The sequence below is a fragment of the Aptenodytes patagonicus genome, chromosome 2 (assembly GCF_965638725.1).
Source record: "Aptenodytes patagonicus chromosome 2, bAptPat1.pri.cur, whole genome shotgun sequence".
Taxonomy (NCBI): Eukaryota; Metazoa; Chordata; class Aves; order Sphenisciformes; family Spheniscidae; genus Aptenodytes; species Aptenodytes patagonicus.
Window position 1 is genome coordinate 80258528 of NC_134950.1, and position 19867 is coordinate 80278394.

Below are 19867 nucleotides of genomic sequence, written 5' to 3' on the forward strand. Positions count from 1 at the left end.
CGCCTGTTCGCTGCTGCCGGAGGTCTGGCGGGGCGCGACGGTGCCCGGGCGGGTGCGGAGCGCAGGCTGGCGCGGGTGCTTTGTCTCGGGAGCCGGAATTGTCCCCGTGTACATATCGATCAAAAGCGCCTCCTTCAGCGAAAGTAATCCCGCTCCCCGCAGGCTGGCGGCAGGTACGCGCTCTGAGGGACAGCGGGGGGGCCGGGCGGGAGGCGAGGTGCGGCCCGGCGGCGCCGGCTCTCTGGGAGGCTTCTGTTAGTGCGCGGCCTTCAAGCCTCCGGTGCGGACCTGGCTTTAGCTCCCTAAAATCACCGTCCTTCTTCAGGGACAGCTCTCTCCCTTCCCAGCGGGGTGTCGGTTGGTCCAACCAAATTTTTGTGGACGGAAGGTCAGCCTTGGGCCGTGGAGGGTTTCACATGCGGGCTTCATTGGCGATTTTATGGGTTTTATATTTGTCTTGGTCATAGAGTGAAAGTGATTCTAAGCAAGTCGCTAACTGTTGAAAAAATGATATGGGAATGGTATCATGGCTCTGAAGGCACGGTCCCACAAACCGGTTTAAAGCCACACAGAAGTGTGTAAAGCTACTGCAGAAGTTTCTTGCATTTTTATCCTGTCCATGGCCACGCAGTTTGACATTTTTGGTAGACCAGGTACACGAAGTAGGTAGTCTGGCCTCACAGTACAGCTACGTAATTGCTAGGGCCAGCACATCTGATTCAGAGGAACTGTGTGGCTGGCATTCATAGATGGCTTGTTTGCTTCTACAGCATGTTGACTTATGGAGCTGATGGACTCCCTGTTAATCTTTTGTGGACTGTTAGTTTTCTGACTTTTCTGAGTACTGGATCAGACGAGCTGTAATTTGGAATTTCATCCTTAGTTTCATGTTAAGCGCTGGTTTGAGCCAGCAAATCCTGGGTTGTTTTCCTAGCTTACACATTGTTTTGGTTTTTGACGTGCGACTGCCAACACATCAACGTGTTAAAGGCTGCTGGTGTGGTAATACTATTAAAGTTAGAGGGATTCTCTAGAAAGCTCAATAGTCAAGAATTACCATTTTTTCCCCTCTTTATTTCAGTTGAACTCATATCACATAAGTGGAAGTGGCATATCCTCTTTGAAGAGTGTATAGTGCAGCAAAGCAAGAGCAATGTGGGCAGTATGTTCATCTGAGTGCAAGTGTGTTCCTAGTTTATGATTGTGTTCATCTGCAGGTAGGCATGGCTAATTTTCCTTTCTTTTAGCAGGCATCACTTGATCAGTTTGTGCATGGAGAAGCTCTTCCGGTTGATGACAGAGAGAAGATCCTCTCGCAGGGAGAAACTCTTCAACTTGTGTAGTTTAGATCGAATCAGGATCAAAGGAGTTTATTGATCTATTAATGACATAATTAACTGTCAGGCAGTTAATTTAACTACTGTTTAATCAGTTAATTGAACTATATATTCAAGATCAATAGCAACAACGCAAAAGATACGATACTAGGCACTTAAAAAATGTTAATAAACGCCTACAAATATTTAAACAGCCTTCTATATCTAATTCCAAGGAATTGTCTAATTGTGGCCTCCCCCCTTCCCACAAGCACACATTCGCACTCTTACATACACACACAATCCCCTTTCTCAGGAGGTATGCATCTCAAGCACAATCCACTCTTCCAGCCACGTGGGTTCTCTTGTTCACACACACCTTCTGTGGGAGATGTGGTTGCTCTAACTTTTGTGTCTCTATGCAGTCTGCTAGTCCACACACCAGTGAGAAAGTTCCCCGCAAGTTCACATACGTGCACCCAAGATGTGGGTAGCTACTTTTTGCACCCTTTATTGTTACTGTACTAGCTGGAGCGGAAGCAGCTCACAGTGTCTTATGGGGAGGCTGCTCTGCCTGGCCTAGGCAGAGGTCACAGTGCTGTTAGGGCAACATCTGGCCATGTCAAACCACATTGTGACTGCTGTTCTTTCTGTTACCCTCTCCTCTCACCCTACTATTGCAAATTTTCATGCTTCTCGTATACATCTTCCCAAGCTGACTCTTTCATTTGAAGCCTGTTGGTAATCCCGTGGCTATAATGTTGGCAGCGTACCCCTCAGCTTTTTGCATATAGAAGGCTTCTGTGCTATGGCGTGGTCCCAGTGGAAAACTGATTATCTTTCTCCCTTTCTGAGGTATGAGGAAGAATGTAGTAATGAAAAGCTGCTTCATCTTTATTGTTTTACTCCATTTATAGTCAGGCATTGCCACCTGCTGACAAGAGAACAATTAGGGTGAAAACATAGCATGTGACTAGGATGAATCTGTATTACTGCAGGGATCTGAGGGTATTTAAACTGTATTTAAACTATTTCATATGAATCATCATAATTTGTGTGTCATCAAATTTCTTTGTATTTCTTTTGGAAAAGGAGGGTGAAAAATCATTTTGTGGATTGTTTTGGCGTATGCATCTTCTCTGTGCACATGCACAAGAAGCCAGTTATTTAAATTAATTTATTTAAAGTGTAATTATTAATATTTTTAGGTAATATAATGTAATCAATTTAAAATGAAAACTATAATGGAAAATGTAGTAGAACAAAATACAATGAAAGCCTTAAAATTTTCTAATAATGACATTTTTCATGGAGTTCATGTATGGTACAGGCACTATACTCTTAAGAAGCTATCACTTAGTTTTACCACTTTTGATTTACAAGTATGCTTTGGAAAAAAAAAAATTCTAATAGGAGAAACCTTCCACAATACTGTGGGGAGAAATACCATGCCGTATCAATAGGGTGCAGTAGTATTCTTATGCAGTTGAACTATGTTTGTTTTCCCTTGAGAGAAACAGGAAAAAGATATGCCTCAAATTACTTAGCCACAGGTTTCCATAAGTCAGTGTGTGTGGCTAGGACACTGAATGCTTTCTGTAGTTGAATCTGTGTGGGAGCAATAGGTGAAGTACAGCAAACTGGGCCCAAGCACATGAAAAAAATTTCAAGTTGGGAACTGAAAATTACTCAGTTGTAATTCTAGATATTTGAGTTCTACTGCAGCTCCCTAGCAGCAACAAAATACTGACAGAGGATTAATTTGTAATATATGCATGAGAGACATTCTGCTTGTCTCTCTTATTCAGCTCCTTGAAGTTGTACTTAAATCTGTTGTGTTCTGTCTGTGTAAAAATCATGAAAGAAAACTTCTCGCATTCAGACTTCCATAGGACAGGTGAATGGATAAGGATCTGCATCTCATTCATCCTACTGCTTGCAAGACTTTGTGAGGGAGTGGCATTTTACACTACAGCAGATTTTTCTAAGACGGTTTCTTATTTTTAGGAGAAAAAACCCCAAACAGTCAATTCTGTAGTTGCACTTGTGTACAAAGCTCCTTTTTGAAAGATGAAATTAAAAACAATGTTTGTGTTCTAAAATATAGACATAGTGGACAGTAAATCGTAAAGGCATTCAGGCAAAAAATACTGATTTCAGAAAAGAAGAAACTGAGAATTTTATTTTTTTTTTCCCTCAGGCATTGTAGTTTGACTTCACCAGGTTTTTGTTTTGCTTTGCTTTGTTTTGCTTTGCTTTGTTTTGCTTTGCTTTGTTTTGCTTTGCTTTGTTTTGCTTTGCTTTGTTTTGCTTTGCTTTGTTTTGTTTTCAAATACATCTCAGAAAAGTGACCAAAGCAGTACTGACCTAAAGTGGAAAATATAACTTAGGTAGTAAAAATGGTATATATTTTCATGAAACTAGTTTCCCTATTGTATTGTTTACAAACTAGATTCTTTATACTGGGGATATTGCAATATTACTGCAACATCAAGGCAGTACAGCACATATGACCAATACCACGAGTCCTTCGCAACCTGGCCTACAAAGCTTGGTTGTGCGAAATGGCTTCTCTTCAGAGTAGATGCCTCATTTCTAAGTTAAACACCAATACTGCTATCCTTTAAAGTATCTCTTTTTAATCTAATGAGCAAAGCAAAATCTTCCTGTTCTGCATGCAATAAATTCACTTTTTTTTTTTCTTCTTTTTACCCCTGCAGTGTCTTTAAAAAAAAAAAGTGGTCCATTTTGGGAAATGTGCTGTGATTTAAAAAGGAGGTTTTTGCTCCTCTATGCAACACAAAAGGGGCAGGCAAAAGCCATAGCTGAGGAAATATGGCAGCAAGCAGGTGCCCATGGACTTGAAGCTGATATGCACTGTATAAGTGAAATGGACAAGGTGAGATACTCCATGCTGTTTTGAAAAATAGGTATTTAAGAGCTGCATTTTTCTTCGTGTGCTTGAGTGGTGGCTGTTAATAACCGTGAAGGCTGAGCACATGCACCCACCTAAAATATACCATCTAGTTTTAAATTTTTGTTTCTTATGAATCAGTAATTTGGACCAATACTCACAGACGCTTAATAGCCTGCTGCCAAAGGTACACCGTTCTTGTGATTTTTCGTATTAGAACAGTAAATGGATATATCTTTGATCTCTCTTCTAACAACAGTGCAGTGACTTCTTGAAAACTATTTATGTATGCAGTAGTGAATGAATTCTGTATTTACTGGTCAGCTCTCCTGTTGTTAGAAATGATGCATTTTTTTCTGTTGTTTTTGTGTTGCATTGAGGTCCTGTGTTCTGTTAACTGTGGGCTCCAGCATGATCCTGAGCTTTTGTGGGGTATTCTTGAGTTACTTAGCATATGTACTCACTCCAGTTCACACTGGATACACTCAAATTATATTCTAGAAAGAAATAAAAAGCTTGGCTGGAGCAAGGAAGTGGCTTTTTATTATTTGCTGTTATCCAAGGGTAAGGATCTGAAAACTGTGTCTGTAACTAAAAGCAATATGGACTGTAATTTCCTTCAAGAGTACTTTCAACTGTATGTCCTCAAACAAAAACATTTGAAAAAACAAACAAACAAACAAAACTTGATAGCCCGGTATTTCATATGAGATGAGCAGAAAATAACACCTAAAAGAGTTGTTTTTCATGCACTTGAAAACGTGAGAAGTTTATAAAAATAATTTAGTTCCCTTTTAGCAAGTTGCTTTCTTGGGGATACACTACATGTTGGGTAGCGGGACATCTGCTTTTGAATGAACGTTCACTGAGTATGTAGCAAAGTGCTACAAAGAGACTTTTATGCAGCCAGCAAGGGAATGTGCAGATTCTTCTTATATTCTTCCATTTCATTTCTTCTGCGTTTGACAGGTTTGGAGATTAGTTTCACAAAGGCAGTAGGCAGGACATTTCTAGCCCTGTTATTGGCCTGCCGCTTGAATAAATGTATTTTGTCAAATTTGGCAAGACAACTCAGAGCTGTGAGTTATTGATGAGGTAGAAAGATGTACTGAATTCAGAATCTGAGAATTGGGCACTTGAGGAAAAAAGTAATTTCTGCAGCTTTGTGGATTTCATCATTTAAGCTTTTCCTTACCCTTTACTGCAAATAAAGAGAACTTCTAGAAGCTTAAGTGTAATTGGGGAGGGGAAGGCAGGGTGGCATTATGTACCGGAGCAAGAGCTTGCTTGAATTTGGTGGGGCTTCTTGTGAATTCCTTTGGGCATGTTAGATCTGAGAGTTTATTCCATAGCATGCACAGTTCAGAGAGGTGTGTGTCTATGCTTTAGGCGAGGAAGTAAGAGGTTTCTGTTTTGTCCATATTTGTCAGTTAGAAGGCCCGTCTTTATGCGGCTATTGGGTATTTTTCAGACCTTGTCGTCGCTTAAAGGGATTGCTGTGAAGGTCTATGGGTGGAATAGGTGGCTACAGAGTCAATAGTCACAATGTGATCCTGTTGCCATACAAAAATGAATGGTCAAATACTGTTCAAGTCTCGGAAACACTGTCTGTTTCCAAGTAGTGTCTCTCACCTACAGTCTCGTAGGTGAGAAAAGGTCATAAATCTTTGGTTGGTTACTGCGATTGCTTTTTATGCTTGATGAAAGACTGAAATGAAGTGGAAGTGAGGTAGGAGCAGTAAAATAGGAGGCCAAATGGAGATTGTCTTGGGTCACAGTGCATGTAGTCAGCCTTGGATGAGTTATCGGAATAAGCACATTTGCCATGATACGTATCGTTCTGGATAAGACACATCTGGGCGTCTGATCCTGTCCTCTTTCTTCAGCAATCATTCACAGCTTGAGCAGGCTGCTCACTGCTCTTGTATGGCATTGCTGTCCTCAGCTGAGGAGTACTTTTGAAGGAAAAAGAAAGAATGGGACAAAGATGTAACACTAAGGATATAGGAAGAAGTGGAAGGTAGAGTAAAAAAACTGTGTAATTGTGTAAGGTTCTTGATGGTCTAGTGATACAGCAGACCTCCCAGTATTTGACACAAATTAATGCAGGACCTCTGTCGCCAAGTGTTTGGCTTCCAAAAGCTCTTTAAGTTTGCAGAGGAGAATGTGCAGTGGAGCAAGCAAGAATTCAGTGAACTAATCATACCTCTGTTCTAATGCATCACTTTTTACTTTCTGAGCTTGTATCTTTTTTCTTTCTTTTTTTTTCTTTAATGGTACACAATTTAGTGTGAATTTTTATGTGATACCGGTAGACCCTTGCTTTTTTTACATGAAGAATTTGCTTTTGTTTGTAAATGCAGTAGTCATCTGTGACAATGCACTGCAGAATCTATTGTATTTGTACTTATCAAATCAGCTGTGGAAGTTTTGAAAATCTGGGTTACTGCAACAGGACCTTTAAGGCTTTTTTTTGCACAACTTACAGTTCAATTTTGGAAGTCTCGGGAACTTGTGGGTACTTGGAGTTCGCCTGAACTTGTAAAAGACAAAACCTCTGTTTGGCATGTCCCTGGACCACAAGTCACTGAAGTCTGGCAAAGTACTTGGGGAATATCCTTGCATGCTTACTCTCTTCTCTTATACTTCTCTAGGCACCTGCTATTGGCCACTGTCAGAGCAGGACACTGTTCCAGATGGTAATTTAAGTTGCTCCATGCAACTGCTTTTAGGTTTTTCAGGAAAGTTTTGGAGAAAATGACAACAGCAAAACCCCTTGATACTCTGTTTCTTTGTATTCCTAACCTTTTTGGATTGTAGGTGTAAGGCGTAACTTTTTACCTGGCTTGAGGAGGGGATATGGTTTGAGTGATTTATTGAGTGAAGTGTTTAGAACATAACTCCTCAAATTCTGAAGTTTTGAATTGCAGTCCTGAAACTGCTTGAAATGAAACATAGAATCTCTTGCAATCTTTATTTATATTTTCTCATAACCCTACTATTTTATTAAACTTGGAATGCTGGGAGAGAGTTTAAACTGAAACCTACAGGGAGCAGTAAAAGGAGCTTGGGTTGCTTATTATGGCAAAAAGGAGGCTATGGAGTGACCTAATAGCAGCCTACTTGAGCCAAACTCTTCTGGGCAGCAGAAGACTGTACAACAGGAGGCAAAATCCACTGAGTGCAGCCTGATAAACTCAGATTTGACGCTAGTGGAGAAGTTCTTCTGGATGGAAGAGGCTGCCCAGAAAAGTGGAATCTCTACCCTTAGAAGTTTTCAAAATTCAGCCAGAATCATAACTGACCTAATGCAGCGTTGGCAGTTAGTCCCGCTTGGAGCATGGGGTGGGACTAGGTGACCTCCAGAGGTCACTCCCAAACAAGGTGTCTGTGATTCTGGGGAGCTGTGTTTTACATAGGCCGCTAGCTCTCTGTGTGATTCAAAACCTGTAGCCTATAGGGGTGCTGTGAGAGGGCGCGTTGTGCGGGTGACCTGACAGACAGCACGCTAGCACAGTGCTGCAGCCCGCTATGGGTGGAAAGCTGGAATAATCAAAGAAACAGAATGCTTTTTACTGGAGAAGTAATAAATGGTTGCATGAGACCTGAATTTATGGAACTGACGCACAATCCCAAATATAGGCAGTTCTTGTCGACCTGGTATAATGGAAGTAGCCCCCATAAAACCATGGGAAATGTCAAAGATTGGTATTAGCAAAGGGGAGAGAAGTGAATTGGGGGAAGAGTGAAGGGGCGAAAATGAATCACACTGTAGAGCACGGTGACTGATTATCTCTGTTCAGAGCTACCTTGGGTCCCCCAAAGCACAGGGGTTTTTTTTTGTGGCAAAGACAGATGTAACATGGAAGTTATCAGACAGAACCAAATGATCCCTAATGGAACTTAGAAATGATCCCCACAGCTTGTACGGCCATGCCCCAGTTAGCTGTGTGAAATTATCAGGATTATGTCCAACTGTGTGATTGTGATCATATATACAAAAATACTTTTTCCACTTGACAAAGTAAATACTGTAGGAGTTGTGTATTTAAGCTGTCTGAGTGCCGTTGTGAAGTATTGTTCGCTTGTGTACTAGCCTGCTCAAAATGCTGCCCTTCGGCATTTGTGTATGGGATCATAGGATAATTCAGGTTGGAAGGGACTTCATGAGATCATCTCACAGCAGGGTCAGCTGAGGTCAGAGCAGGTTCCTCAGGGCTTTACCCATTCTGGTCTTGAAAACTCCAACCAAGATTATAAGTAGCATCCCCAAAATGACTGGTAATTACTTGAAAGACTTTCTGTGGTTTAATACAGGTAAAATGGGATTAAACATTTTTCTGTGTACCTTTGGGAAAAGGAAGGGTGGAAGATAATATCTAAGGCCACAAATAGGTATCAAATGGCACCTTGTAACTTACTTGTTCTATTACTTGTAGTATAACCTGGAAACAGAAAAGGATCCTGTAGTTATTGTTATTTCCACTACCGGTACTGGAGACCCACCAGACGCTGCCCGCAAGTTTGTAAAGAAAATTCAAGACACGACCTTGCCACCTGATCATTTTGCCCATCTCCAGTATGGATTGCTAGGTGATTTAGTATTCTCTATGTTATTGCAGCACTTGTCTGTCAGTGAACAATTTTTATATTTTTTACTTGTGAATAAGTTGTTTAGGTTTTTTTAAGTGCTTATAAAACATTTATTTTTATAACATGAATAGCTTTTTTGTGTAATGTCCTCTATGAGCAATAAAAGAAAAGTATCACAGAAATGATCTGAATGTAAGCTACCAATTTAATTTTTTTACAGTTTAATTTTCCTTGCATAAACAAAATATGATATAAGCTATCTATAATTGTTGAAGTTTTAATTTCATGTCAAGTCTCTATGGACTAGATGAGTTTACTTGACTTTATGAGTAATCGGGCATTTTTCTATACAGAGGGAAAGGCAATATAAAATGTTTTTTAAAAATAAGTTTTTAAGATCATCCCATCCCTTTAAATTTGCAATATTTTTTTTAAATTTTGAATGTCATACTCGTCAGTAGAAGGAATGTAACTTCAGGTTAAAGATGGATACGCAAAATACAGATTTGGCAAAAGGCATCTGAGGTATCTTGAGCTGATGGTAAGGTCAGTTTGTTGAGTTTTCAGGTTGTGTTTAAACAAACTCCAGAAACTTCTATTTGAACCTAGGTTATTTTTGCCTGACAAGTTTAAGTTGATAGGTAGGAGTGAGGAAACTTCTAGATTTCTAGTGAGGAAAGTACCCACTAGAAGGAAATTTCTAGTGGATATATAATGTGGAAATCCGAAATATATGCATCCTAATCATGTAACGTTCTGAGAAGATGTTATGCTGTTGCCTAGTTATACATTACAGTTTGTGAAATGGTTAGTTCATAGCTGACTGAATGCATATATGAAGATAAGCATCATATTAATACTGATTTTTGTTGTAACAGATATTATTATAGTATCTAAGTTATAACATGTTTTGTGGTTCTAGTCTAGAAAGTTATCAGTCTTATAATACATTCATGGTATCCATTTCAGCTTGTCCAATGAAGTGTTCGCTCTAAGTACCATACTTGAGAAGGAGCAGAACTCTTTAAAAAAAAAAAGAAAAAGAAAAATAAGGCTGTTATAAAGGAGAAAGGAATAGTCCATTGTTAGGTGGGGATGATAAGGATCTAGTGGTTTGAAATTGCACACAAGAAGGGGTCAGGCTGTGAAAATTGTGAGTTAGGATAGTGAAACAGTGGTGTAGATTACTTACAGAATTTGTGAGGACTGCCTAACCAGTGGTCTTTGGGATTGTTAGATAAGCATCTGTTAAGGATGAGGTATGTATGGTTGATCACTTTTAGGGTGGTTCAGTGGTTTAGTTGATCTCTTAAAATCTCAGGTCCTCCATGTCTGAAGTTTAGTGGTTTAGTTGATCTCTTAAAATCCCAGGTCCTCCTCTTCCTCATACCTCCTGAGTCCACTGACCGTTTAACTGATAACAAAGAGCATCTTCTTCTAACAGAACATCTTCACGACTGTTAAAGGACAGAAAACCCAGCGCAGTGAAAATGTGATCTACAAAGAAATCTCTGATTCCTGGGGAGGAGGATGTTGGACCAGATTCCCTTATGCACATTTTCCTACATTTCTTACTTCATATTGTTTAAAATCACTCCTGTGTTTGGTTTTGTTTTCCCCCCCTCAAGGTTCCAATATTTTTTAATTACTTTTAATACTATCTCCCTTATGTTGTTGACATATATTAACAATTTTAACCTGAAGGTGAGATAATTTCTTTCAGTAATTCACATACAGTTTATCAGTTTCACTTTTTCTAATTATTTCAGTTCCTACATTTTTCCTGTAAGGGTGGTTTTGTATTTTTTAAAAAACCTCAAACTAAAACAACATTCTTCTGAAATGTGAAATATTGAAAGCAAAGTGTTTTCAGAGAAATTCTGTGTCTTACATTTGTGAAGGAGGAACCACTTTTTTCAGCTCTGCTTTGGGAAAAACACAGGGGTTTTTCTGAAGGTCATAAAAGTGTCCTGGTAATATGCACTTTGCTATATCAGATTCTTCTGTTTGCCTGCAAGAAAATCCTGTGTTGTCTTTGCAGATCTTTGTCTGTGTAGCATGGGTGACTGGCTGATTGACATGATTCCTCTTTCCTTGAATTTGCTAGGTCTGGGAGATTCAGAGTACACATTCTTTTGTAATGGTGGAAAGACAGTAGACCGACGACTTCAAGAACTTGGTGCCCAGCACTTCTACAACACAGGATTAGCAGACGATTGTGTAGGGTAAGCGCTGAATGAGTTTGGATTTAATTTCTTCAAGATGCAATAATTACATGTGAATTTGGCTAAACATTCTGAACTCTTTGAAATCAGTTGAACCTGAATACTCAGCACCTCATAGGAATGAGTCCTGTCTGAACGCAGTATGCCTTTTCAATCTCAATTGCCATTAAATAAAACTCCATTTTTAAAGTGTGAGCAAACATCTGTAATGCCTGGAAAAACGGAGAGTATTTAGCAGTTTTTGAAATTAAGTAATTCAGAATAAGTGGAGGGGTTTAAAAATGTAGTCTGTTTACTGAAGCAAATAAAAATAAATCCAGTTTCCAGTATGTGTGGTATTGGGTAACGGGATCTCTTTCTACACACACATCAGGCTTTTATCCAAGCTCACATCTTGCAGTATAGCTGCTTTAGGCAAACCCTACAATGTTTTTTAATTTTTTTCTCTCTTCCATAAAACATCCTCTTTTTTTTTTTGGATCACTGTAGAGGAATTACTTAAGAAGGTTTTTTTGATTGCTGTAGAGGAATTATGTAAGAAAACAACTCCCTTCCCGTTTTGTTGCTCTTTCTGGCCGGTAGGCTGCAGTCTTGGCTTATTTATTTTGAACTGCATATTATATCGGTTCTGTGCATGATGATATGAGACAATTGAACACAAACATTGCCATAACCATAAAACTTATATCTTGTGTTCTAAAATAATAAAAACGGAACATTAGTGTAAGCTATTGATATTGCTGTTGCACAGTGAAAAGTTGCATATTTTGCTACCATCCCTTCAACTTCCTGTCATAAAGTTCAGCATAAGAAAATAAAAATGAGAAACTGGAAGAAGAGTGAGGCTGTTATGCACTTTAGACTCTGTAAATTTACATAGTGGTAATAACTAAATGAAAATACTTTTTTGACAAAAAAGTCATCGTGGTAACAGCTGCAGATATATATTAAAAATGGAAAATGAATAGTGTTTTTAGCTTTTGTGGTCTTTTCATTATTTGTAAATTAACTGTCCAGTAAGTCACAATAAGTCAACCATTCCTTTCTCCCTTTTTTTTTCCCCCCTCCCTCCCCAGTTTGGAACTAGTGGTTGATCCTTGGATTGATGGACTTTGGCTTGCCCTCAAGGAAGCATTTCTATTGCAGAAAGAAAAAGAAGGCATGAGCAGCGATACTGTTTCTAGCTCGCTCTCTGCAGCCCCGCACGTTGGGCATGAACTAAACTTAAGCTCAGAAGTACAGAACTTGAAGCTAGAAGATGAAAGAGTGAGGAGTTCTGATGTTCTGACACAAAAACTGGTTGACATCCATCTTGTGGCTTCAACTAGAGACACTGAACCTTCACTTGTTCATTCTGTCCCGCCTGTCTCTCAGTCTGCTCTTAGTATTCCTGCCTTGCCACCAGAATACATAGAGGTGCAGTTTCAGGACACCCATGGTGAGGTAAGGACTTCACTTTGAATGATGAAAGCCTCCAGCTCTGGTAGCAGCATGAGTGTATACTCCTACATACGGCTCAAAAGAGCAAGTTAATACTTACATAAAGGAGATAACGTCCCTGAATGCAGGAGGTTTTTGAATTGTAAGTGAAGGTCCATTTATATTGTGAAAATGTAGTTATCACCATATGAGTTATGGACACTGATGTAAAAGTATAATTTAGTTAAATAATAATTTGATAAAGGAATGGCATTGCAGTGCCAGGAATGGAAGAATTAAAGTCCTCAGTGGCTTATGTTAGGATGGTGAAAACATCTTCCTGTAGAAAGGATTATAGTACAATTTCTGTTCAAATTTTTAGTACTTGCAGAATGCCTTAACAGGGTGTAAAATTGCTCAAAATCTTGCTGCATATTTAATAGCAGAGAAACTTGTCATTGTAAAAACATGATCATAATTTTACTATTGGAAACAGAAGATGAACTGTAGATTGAAAGCCGGCATGCTTTTGCTGTGAAGCCATGTTGAACTAAGACCTGCTCTACAAAGAGAAGAATTAGCGTGAACTGGTGATCATCTCCAGTTGGTATATTTACTGTTCAAAATGAACTGGAAAGCATGACTTAAACTTTTCTGGTTGCCTGCCAGAGAGCAGACGTTTTGGTTATCTGTGTGAGGGACCAGTGAGGACTGGCTGCTCTTTAAGGGACAGGGTGCCAGGAGCTGAGTGTGGTAACACAGTCAGCCGTGTTCCCCGATACCCAAGCAATGCAAACCAGGAGATGGCAGCCAGGATCAGCCAAGAGTGCAGATCATCAGACAAGTTTGTGGGAATGAGGCAGGTCTGGGACCAAGCTGGAAGTCGGTCTGCAGATCCAGGCCTGGATCAACAGCATCTGTGGCCAGCCGTGGGCATGGTTGTGGCTCAGCTGCCGACCAGTACTCCTGTGTTGTAGCTCAGGGAGGGACTGAATACCCATGGCTGAGCTGAGATGGGGCTCCTGGGCCCATGAGCAGAGGTGGGGGTGGAGTCCTCTGGTGGGGCTGGTCAGGACCATGAAAGCCCATTAGTATCCTCAGGGCCCTGACACTCTCGCTGTTGAGAGTGGCAATGGTAATGCTGAGCAAATCACTTAGTCGAGCTAATACAATTATGTAAGAGTGTATGAATTTAAACACTGGATAATTTTGCTTTTCTTTTAAACCTCATATTGTGGTTGGTTTTGCTCAGGTTGTTGAATTAAATAATCCAAATTACTGAAGCAAAGATTTATTATTTAGAGGTACTCTTCAATTAAAGACTAATACTCGGGTTGAAAGTGGTGCTACAGCGGTTAAAAGAGCCCATTTTCTTATTTTGAAATCATAGCATATATTCAGGCTGATCTCTGAAATAATTGGTCAGGTTCTAATATTGATGCCTTAACTTTTCTGTAAATAGAAAAAAAGTAAATTTTGCTTTCGAACAGCAAATTGAAAAAGCTGAATCTGCTAATCTGGCATTCAGTGACAGATTAAAGATTATAGTCTGGATTTCAGGTATAAAGCTGGACAGTTGTCTTGAGCCTTGGAAAGAATCAAATGCAGGTTTGGGTTTTTTTTTCCTTTGGCACTATTTCTTACATAGTTGGCCAGACATTGTCAACAAGTAGGTCCCATGTAGGGTCATGTTTGTTTTTACAAGTATCCTATTCGCGTTCTTTTCCAGTATCTCACATTGCAACAACCATGGATATTTTTTGCCAAGCACAGCTGAAGTTGGCTTGTTTTGAAATCATCAACTTGAGGTTTGGATATCTCCAAAAAGAGACTCCCTGCCGTTTAAAGAAGGCTGGGTACACGGTCTCTCTAGTTACTTATATGATCTGTATCCTGTGCTGTTGAGTCTCAGGGTTGAATTAACAAGCTTATTAGTAGCAGAGCAGTAACGGTCTGCATCTTAAGCCTTTGTGGCAAGTGTAGGATAATACAATTTAGCTTAAATCCTGATCTCATTATGCCTTGAACTTGACTTGGAGGGAATATGAATGTAGACAGTTATCATAGTCCAGCTGATGCACAATAACTTGCTATGGCCCAAGCCGTTAATCACCATGTCAGAATTTTAAGAGAATAATAAAAATTCCAACTGTCAGTCTCAAGTGATTCTCCTGTCTCCTTTTTTTTAAATAGGAAATCTTCAGATTAACCAATATTCTCTTATTGGTAGAATAATTCCTTTCCATTTGACAGAGTATTGCTGTGGACATTTGGTATCTCTCCCACCTCTTTTCATTTTTGTCTGTATTGATCTCAAATGAAGCTTGCTGACAATAGTGATGGAGAAATGAGGGCTGCAGTCTGATCTTCAAGTGACAGCCTTTGACAGAGGTGATCTGGAATTATTCTTGGTGCCCATTTAGAATTCTTGGGGCACATTGTCACCTATGTAGAAATGTTGTGGCATAACATGATGCTGTTTTGTAGTGTGGAGTTTGCTGGTTAGCTGTAAATTTAACTGTAGTTTTTAAAATTCCTCTTATAAATTGCCTGTAATAGTAGCCCCATCTGCACCCCAAAGTCTTAATCTGTAAATCTGCAACGATGTTTTAAAATAGCTTCTGTTCTTATTTCTTATGTCATAGAGTCATAGAATCATTGAGGTTGGAAAAGACCTCTAAGATCATCGAGTCCAACCATCGACCCAACACCACCATGCCCACTAAACCATGTCCCTAAGCGCCTCATCTACTCGTCTTTTAAATAATTCCAGGGATGGGGACTCAACCACTTCCCTGGGCAGCCTCTTGCAATGTTTAACCACTCTTTCAGTAAAGACATTTTTCCTCATGTCCAATCTAAACCTCCCCTGCCGCAACTTGAGGCCATTTCCTCTTGTCCTATTGCTAGTTACTTGGGAGAAGAGACCGACACCCACCTCGCTACAACCTCCTTTCAGGGAGTTGTAGAGAGCGATGAGGTCTCCCCTCAGCCTCCTTTTCTCCAGGCTAAACAACCCCAGTTCCCTCAGCCGCTCCTCAGAAGACTTGTTTTCCAGACCCCTCACCAGCCTCGTTGCCCTTCTCTGGACACTCTCTAGCACCTCAACGTCCTTCTTGTAGTGAGGGGCCCAAAACTGAACACAGTATTCGAGGTGCGGCCTCACCAGTGCCGAGTACAGGGGCACGATCACTTCCCTCCTCCTGCTGGCCACACTATTTCTGATACAGGCCAGGATGCCATTGGCCTTCTTGGCCGCCTGGGCACACTGCCGGCTCATGTTCAGCCGGCTGTCGACCAACACCCCCAGGTCCTTTTCTGCTGGGCAGTTTTCCAGCCACTCTTCCCCAAGCCTGTAGCGCTGCATGTCCATTCTGTACACCTAGTAATCCTTTAATTAGGTGGGAGTTTTCTGGGTTTTAACATAATTGCCATTCTCTAATTGGCTATTTTCAAGGCAGCTCTTGAAAAAGGAAACAGCTAGCTGCATTTGATGGTAGTTTAGGCCCATTAGGCTGTTCAAACCTACTGACTTTCTATAGTTGAATATATGCCTGTTACTGCTTGGATGTGATTTTTAAAAATGTAGAGGAAACACTCTCTATATGTAGAAGATTCATGTTTTTCCTCATTGTTTTGAATTGTTTTCTAAGATTGTTTCAAAAAAATTGTACCAGCGCTAATTCCTGCATGTCATAGTAAGCTGTCATTCAGCTGATTTGCATTTTTAGTGTAAGTTTTCGTGTCCTCTTTTTCAGAATCCACATCTGTCCTCACTGATTTCAGAGGGAACAACCTTTGAAGTGCCAGTTACAAAAGCAGTTCAGCTCACTAGAGAAGATGCGATAAAAACTGCATTGCTCTTAGAACTTGATATTGCAGTAAGTTAGTGATGGCTTTTTCTTTAGTGGGTTAAAATAAAGGGTGAAAAGCATGTGTGTTATGTATAATAACTGGGGCAAAATTATTTATCTGACTGTTTAAAAAGAAAAAATAATTCCCTATACAACAGGATGTCAGCTTAGGCTGATCCATTTTGTAAATGCAAAGCTTGATTTGTTCACTGAAAGATATGACTCAATGGAGGTCAAAACAGAAATAAAGTGTCAAATTAATTTCTTTTTTGTTCCGTGGATATTGTATTGACTAAAATACCTTTTTGAAGGGCATTTGCAGTGGAGAAGGGCAGGCAGGGAATATTGAAAATGAATAATCTCTCAGTTAGTAAGTATACAACTTAGGGAATATTCAGAAACTGTACAGTAAATTGTGACTATGCCTTGTGGTAGGTAATCTACATAAGTAATAATTTGACTGGTATGATCAAGTGATAAGAATCGTTAGCTCTTGAGCACTGTTTCTGCCTCTGGCATTCATTTGCTCTGACTTGTTAACATACTACTCAAACTGTCAGTGTCTGTTACCCTAGGTGTAAAAACTGTTTTAGTTTATTCAGGGAAGATCATGTTTTGTATACTGGTTTGAAGATGAAGATGGTTGGGGTTGTTCAGCCTAGAGAAGAGAAGGCTTTGGGGAGACCTTCTTGCAGCCTGTCAGTACTTAAAGGGGACTTATAAAAAAGATGGCAGCAAACTTTTTAGCAGGGCCTGTTGCGACAGGACAAGGGGGGATGGCTTTAAACTAAAGGGGGGTAGATTTAGACTAGATAGAAGGAAGAAATTTTTTACGCTGAGGATGGTGAAGCACTGGCACAGGTTGCCCAGAGAGGTGGTGGATGCCCCATCCCTGGAAACCTTCAAGGTCAGGTTGGACGGGGCTCTGAGCAACCTGATCTAGTTGAAGATGTCCCTGCCCATGGCAGGGGGGTTGGACTAGATGACCTTTAGAGGTCCCTTCCAACCCAAACTATTCTATGATTCCATGAAAGGCAGAGAGTGCTCTATATTACTTTACAAGAAATCTTTAAAAGGAAAATATGTTGCTTTTGAGTGGTTTTCCAAATTTGTAGAATATTGCCTTTGGGATATTGTGATTTTGGCAGTAACTTTTATTGGACTCTTAGCTTAATCTGTGTCAATATCCATGGGACATCTTTAAATCTCAGTTATAAATAGAGTCTTAAGTTTTGAGCAACTGAGTCTCTGAGATGACATGGTTTTTTGCATATATTTGTATGTATACATGTATCCTGTCATCAGCACTCACTGAAAATTTGAACATTTTTTGGCTATTTCTCCTAACATTCTCAACAGTCTGTGTATGCAGGTCACCTCACCTGATGCGTAAGAGAAACATAATGATGCAAGTATAATTCCATGTGTTCCTATAACAGGCAGAAGCTTGAGTAGGGTTTCAGCAGTTGCATACAAGAACCTCAGCCAACTAAGTGGAATCTAGGTCTTAAGATCTGAGATACCTTTTAATTTTCACTGTGCTCTTCTCTTGCTATTTTTCTTTTTTCCTCCAGAAAATAAAAACAGTTGGGGTCATTTCAGTCACGGTTCGTCAAATAGTTTAACCAGCAAATTTTCTTTTAGTGATAATGTATCTCTATACAAAGTTGCATTAATTATGAGGATTTCATTTCTCTGCTCTTCTCAAACCAGAAAACAAAAGTACATGAGTAATTAATGATCTGGGCTGATTATATAACACATCCTCTTAGTACATATTTTTTTTCCTTCTGTTTAGGCTGCTCAGCAGTTCTTATTAAAGAGTGTCCAAATATTTAAACCAGATAAGGAATGAATTTTCTAATTAGTAAGGTTAAACCTGAAAAGAAAACATGAGTATTTAGTTTCTGATGTGCTCCAAACAGTGAAGTGCTAGTACAGAATAAAAGAACGTATGACTTCATGTGACTGTGATAGTAGGAAGATTGTTGTTAGGAATGGGGATGCTGTTGGCCTTGATTTGTGATACAATTTAATAGAAATGATCTCATATTTTAAAACAGGATACAGTCTTTGACTACCAACCTGGAGATGCCTTCTGTGTAATATGTCCCAACAATGTCAATGAGGTGGAAGAACTTCTTCACATCTTGGGACTTTCTGAAAAAGGAGAGTACTTCGTTTGTATAAAGGTTAAGGAGGGCACTAAAAAGAAAGGTATGGTGTGATGCACTGGTCATGAACAAATACTCCTTTCTGTGTTGGTAGTAGTTGGTATGCATAGTTTTGAACGTTTTTATCTTTAGTATTGGGACACAGCTGTCATTTCATGGAGGCATGTTGGAAGTCACAGAGATGTGTTAAAAAAGAGAGGATACATAGAATGCTGCTGCTGGTTTTACTATAGATGAGTTAGCTTCTGACTGGGAATTTGAGCTTAGCATTGGCATTCAGCCATCTCATTCTTCCTCTGTGCTCCTTCATGTTTATGGAGGTGAGTCTTTAATCACATAATCTAACAATCCCCCACTTGAAAGTAAAATCTCTCCTTCAACAGCACTTCACGTCAATCTGTTTTACATCCTAAGAGGGCCACGCTCCTGAAGCAGAAGACTTAGTGCTGCTGCAAGGTGCCTTTTAAGGGGCTTGTAGGTCTATGTGGATCTGTTCTGCTGAGTCTTATGATCCCACACCTCAGAAAGGGTAGCTGCATGTTCAAGGTATGCCCATGTACTGCCAGCTGGACCTGTGAGAATTACTCTTCTCTTGCCTTGCAATTGGTGTCTTAATGATGATGCTGAGTTATGCTTGTAGTTCTGCACAATGGGGTAGGGCTCTTTGTTGTTCCAGTCTACCGGTAAATCAGTTCCCATGGCAAGATTCCCTGCATCACTGAGGGCAGCACAAATTGTATCTTAAGTATGAGCTGTAAATGGACCCCTGTTCTTGGAATTGGTGAGTAACTCACTTGTTAATGAGGTGAGTTTACATGACAGGCCATGTTGTAACATATCATATGGGATGTCCAGGCCCAGCTTATCCCCAACCTTGAACCCCACTCCAGTAACTAACCTCTGCTGGGAGTGGTCACCGGTTAGATTTGGTGCAGAGCCAGTATCAGTTACAGCCTGGTCCCTGCGCTGGGGATGAGCCCTGTGTCTGCAGGGCTGGTCTGGCCGTTATCCAGCCCCACTGTGCTGAACTCACTCCCCCTGTAACGCCCCCCTCGGGGAACCCCCATTGTACTTGTTCCTCTGGGACAGACTCCCTCCAAACACACCCGCTTCTTCCCCCCCCCCGCCCCCCCCCCCCAAAAGAAAAAAAAACAAACAAAGAAAGGTCCCAGGAGGGTCCCAGCTTTGTAACAATCTCCCTTTGGATCAGGGCTGGTCCTGAGCACCCTCAAGCTTAAGGCAGTGTCACCCTGTCCAGGGCCCAACAACCATGCACAGGCAATCAACAGGAGATTGGGTGGTGTGGGGGGATTTCACAGGTATGCTACTTCTACAGTTTATGCTATTTACAGATGTTACAGAATCAAGCACA

The 19867-nt window shown here is 40.3% G+C and overlaps 1 protein-coding gene across 2 annotated transcripts in view; it reads left to right on the plus strand.

The window, feature by feature from the left end:
* Nucleotides 1-84: 84 nt before the first annotated feature.
* MTRR (5-methyltetrahydrofolate-homocysteine methyltransferase reductase) overlaps nucleotides 85-19867 on the plus strand; it is a 32951-nt gene continuing 13168 nt past the window's right edge. For both annotated transcript variants that reach the window (XM_076330313.1, XM_076330315.1), the window contains exons 1-8: nucleotides 85-173; nucleotides 1082-1217; nucleotides 4037-4215; nucleotides 8670-8823; nucleotides 10931-11048; nucleotides 12125-12491; nucleotides 16226-16348; nucleotides 18385-18538. In XM_076330313.1, coding sequence (XP_076186428.1) covers nucleotides 4072-4215; nucleotides 8670-8823; nucleotides 10931-11048; nucleotides 12125-12491; nucleotides 16226-16348; nucleotides 18385-18538 — 1060 coding nt within the window. In that variant the 5' untranslated portion in view covers nucleotides 85-173; nucleotides 1082-1217; nucleotides 4037-4071. The remainder of the gene's footprint in view (nucleotides 174-1081; nucleotides 1218-4036; nucleotides 4216-8669; nucleotides 8824-10930; nucleotides 11049-12124; nucleotides 12492-16225; nucleotides 16349-18384; nucleotides 18539-19867) is intronic.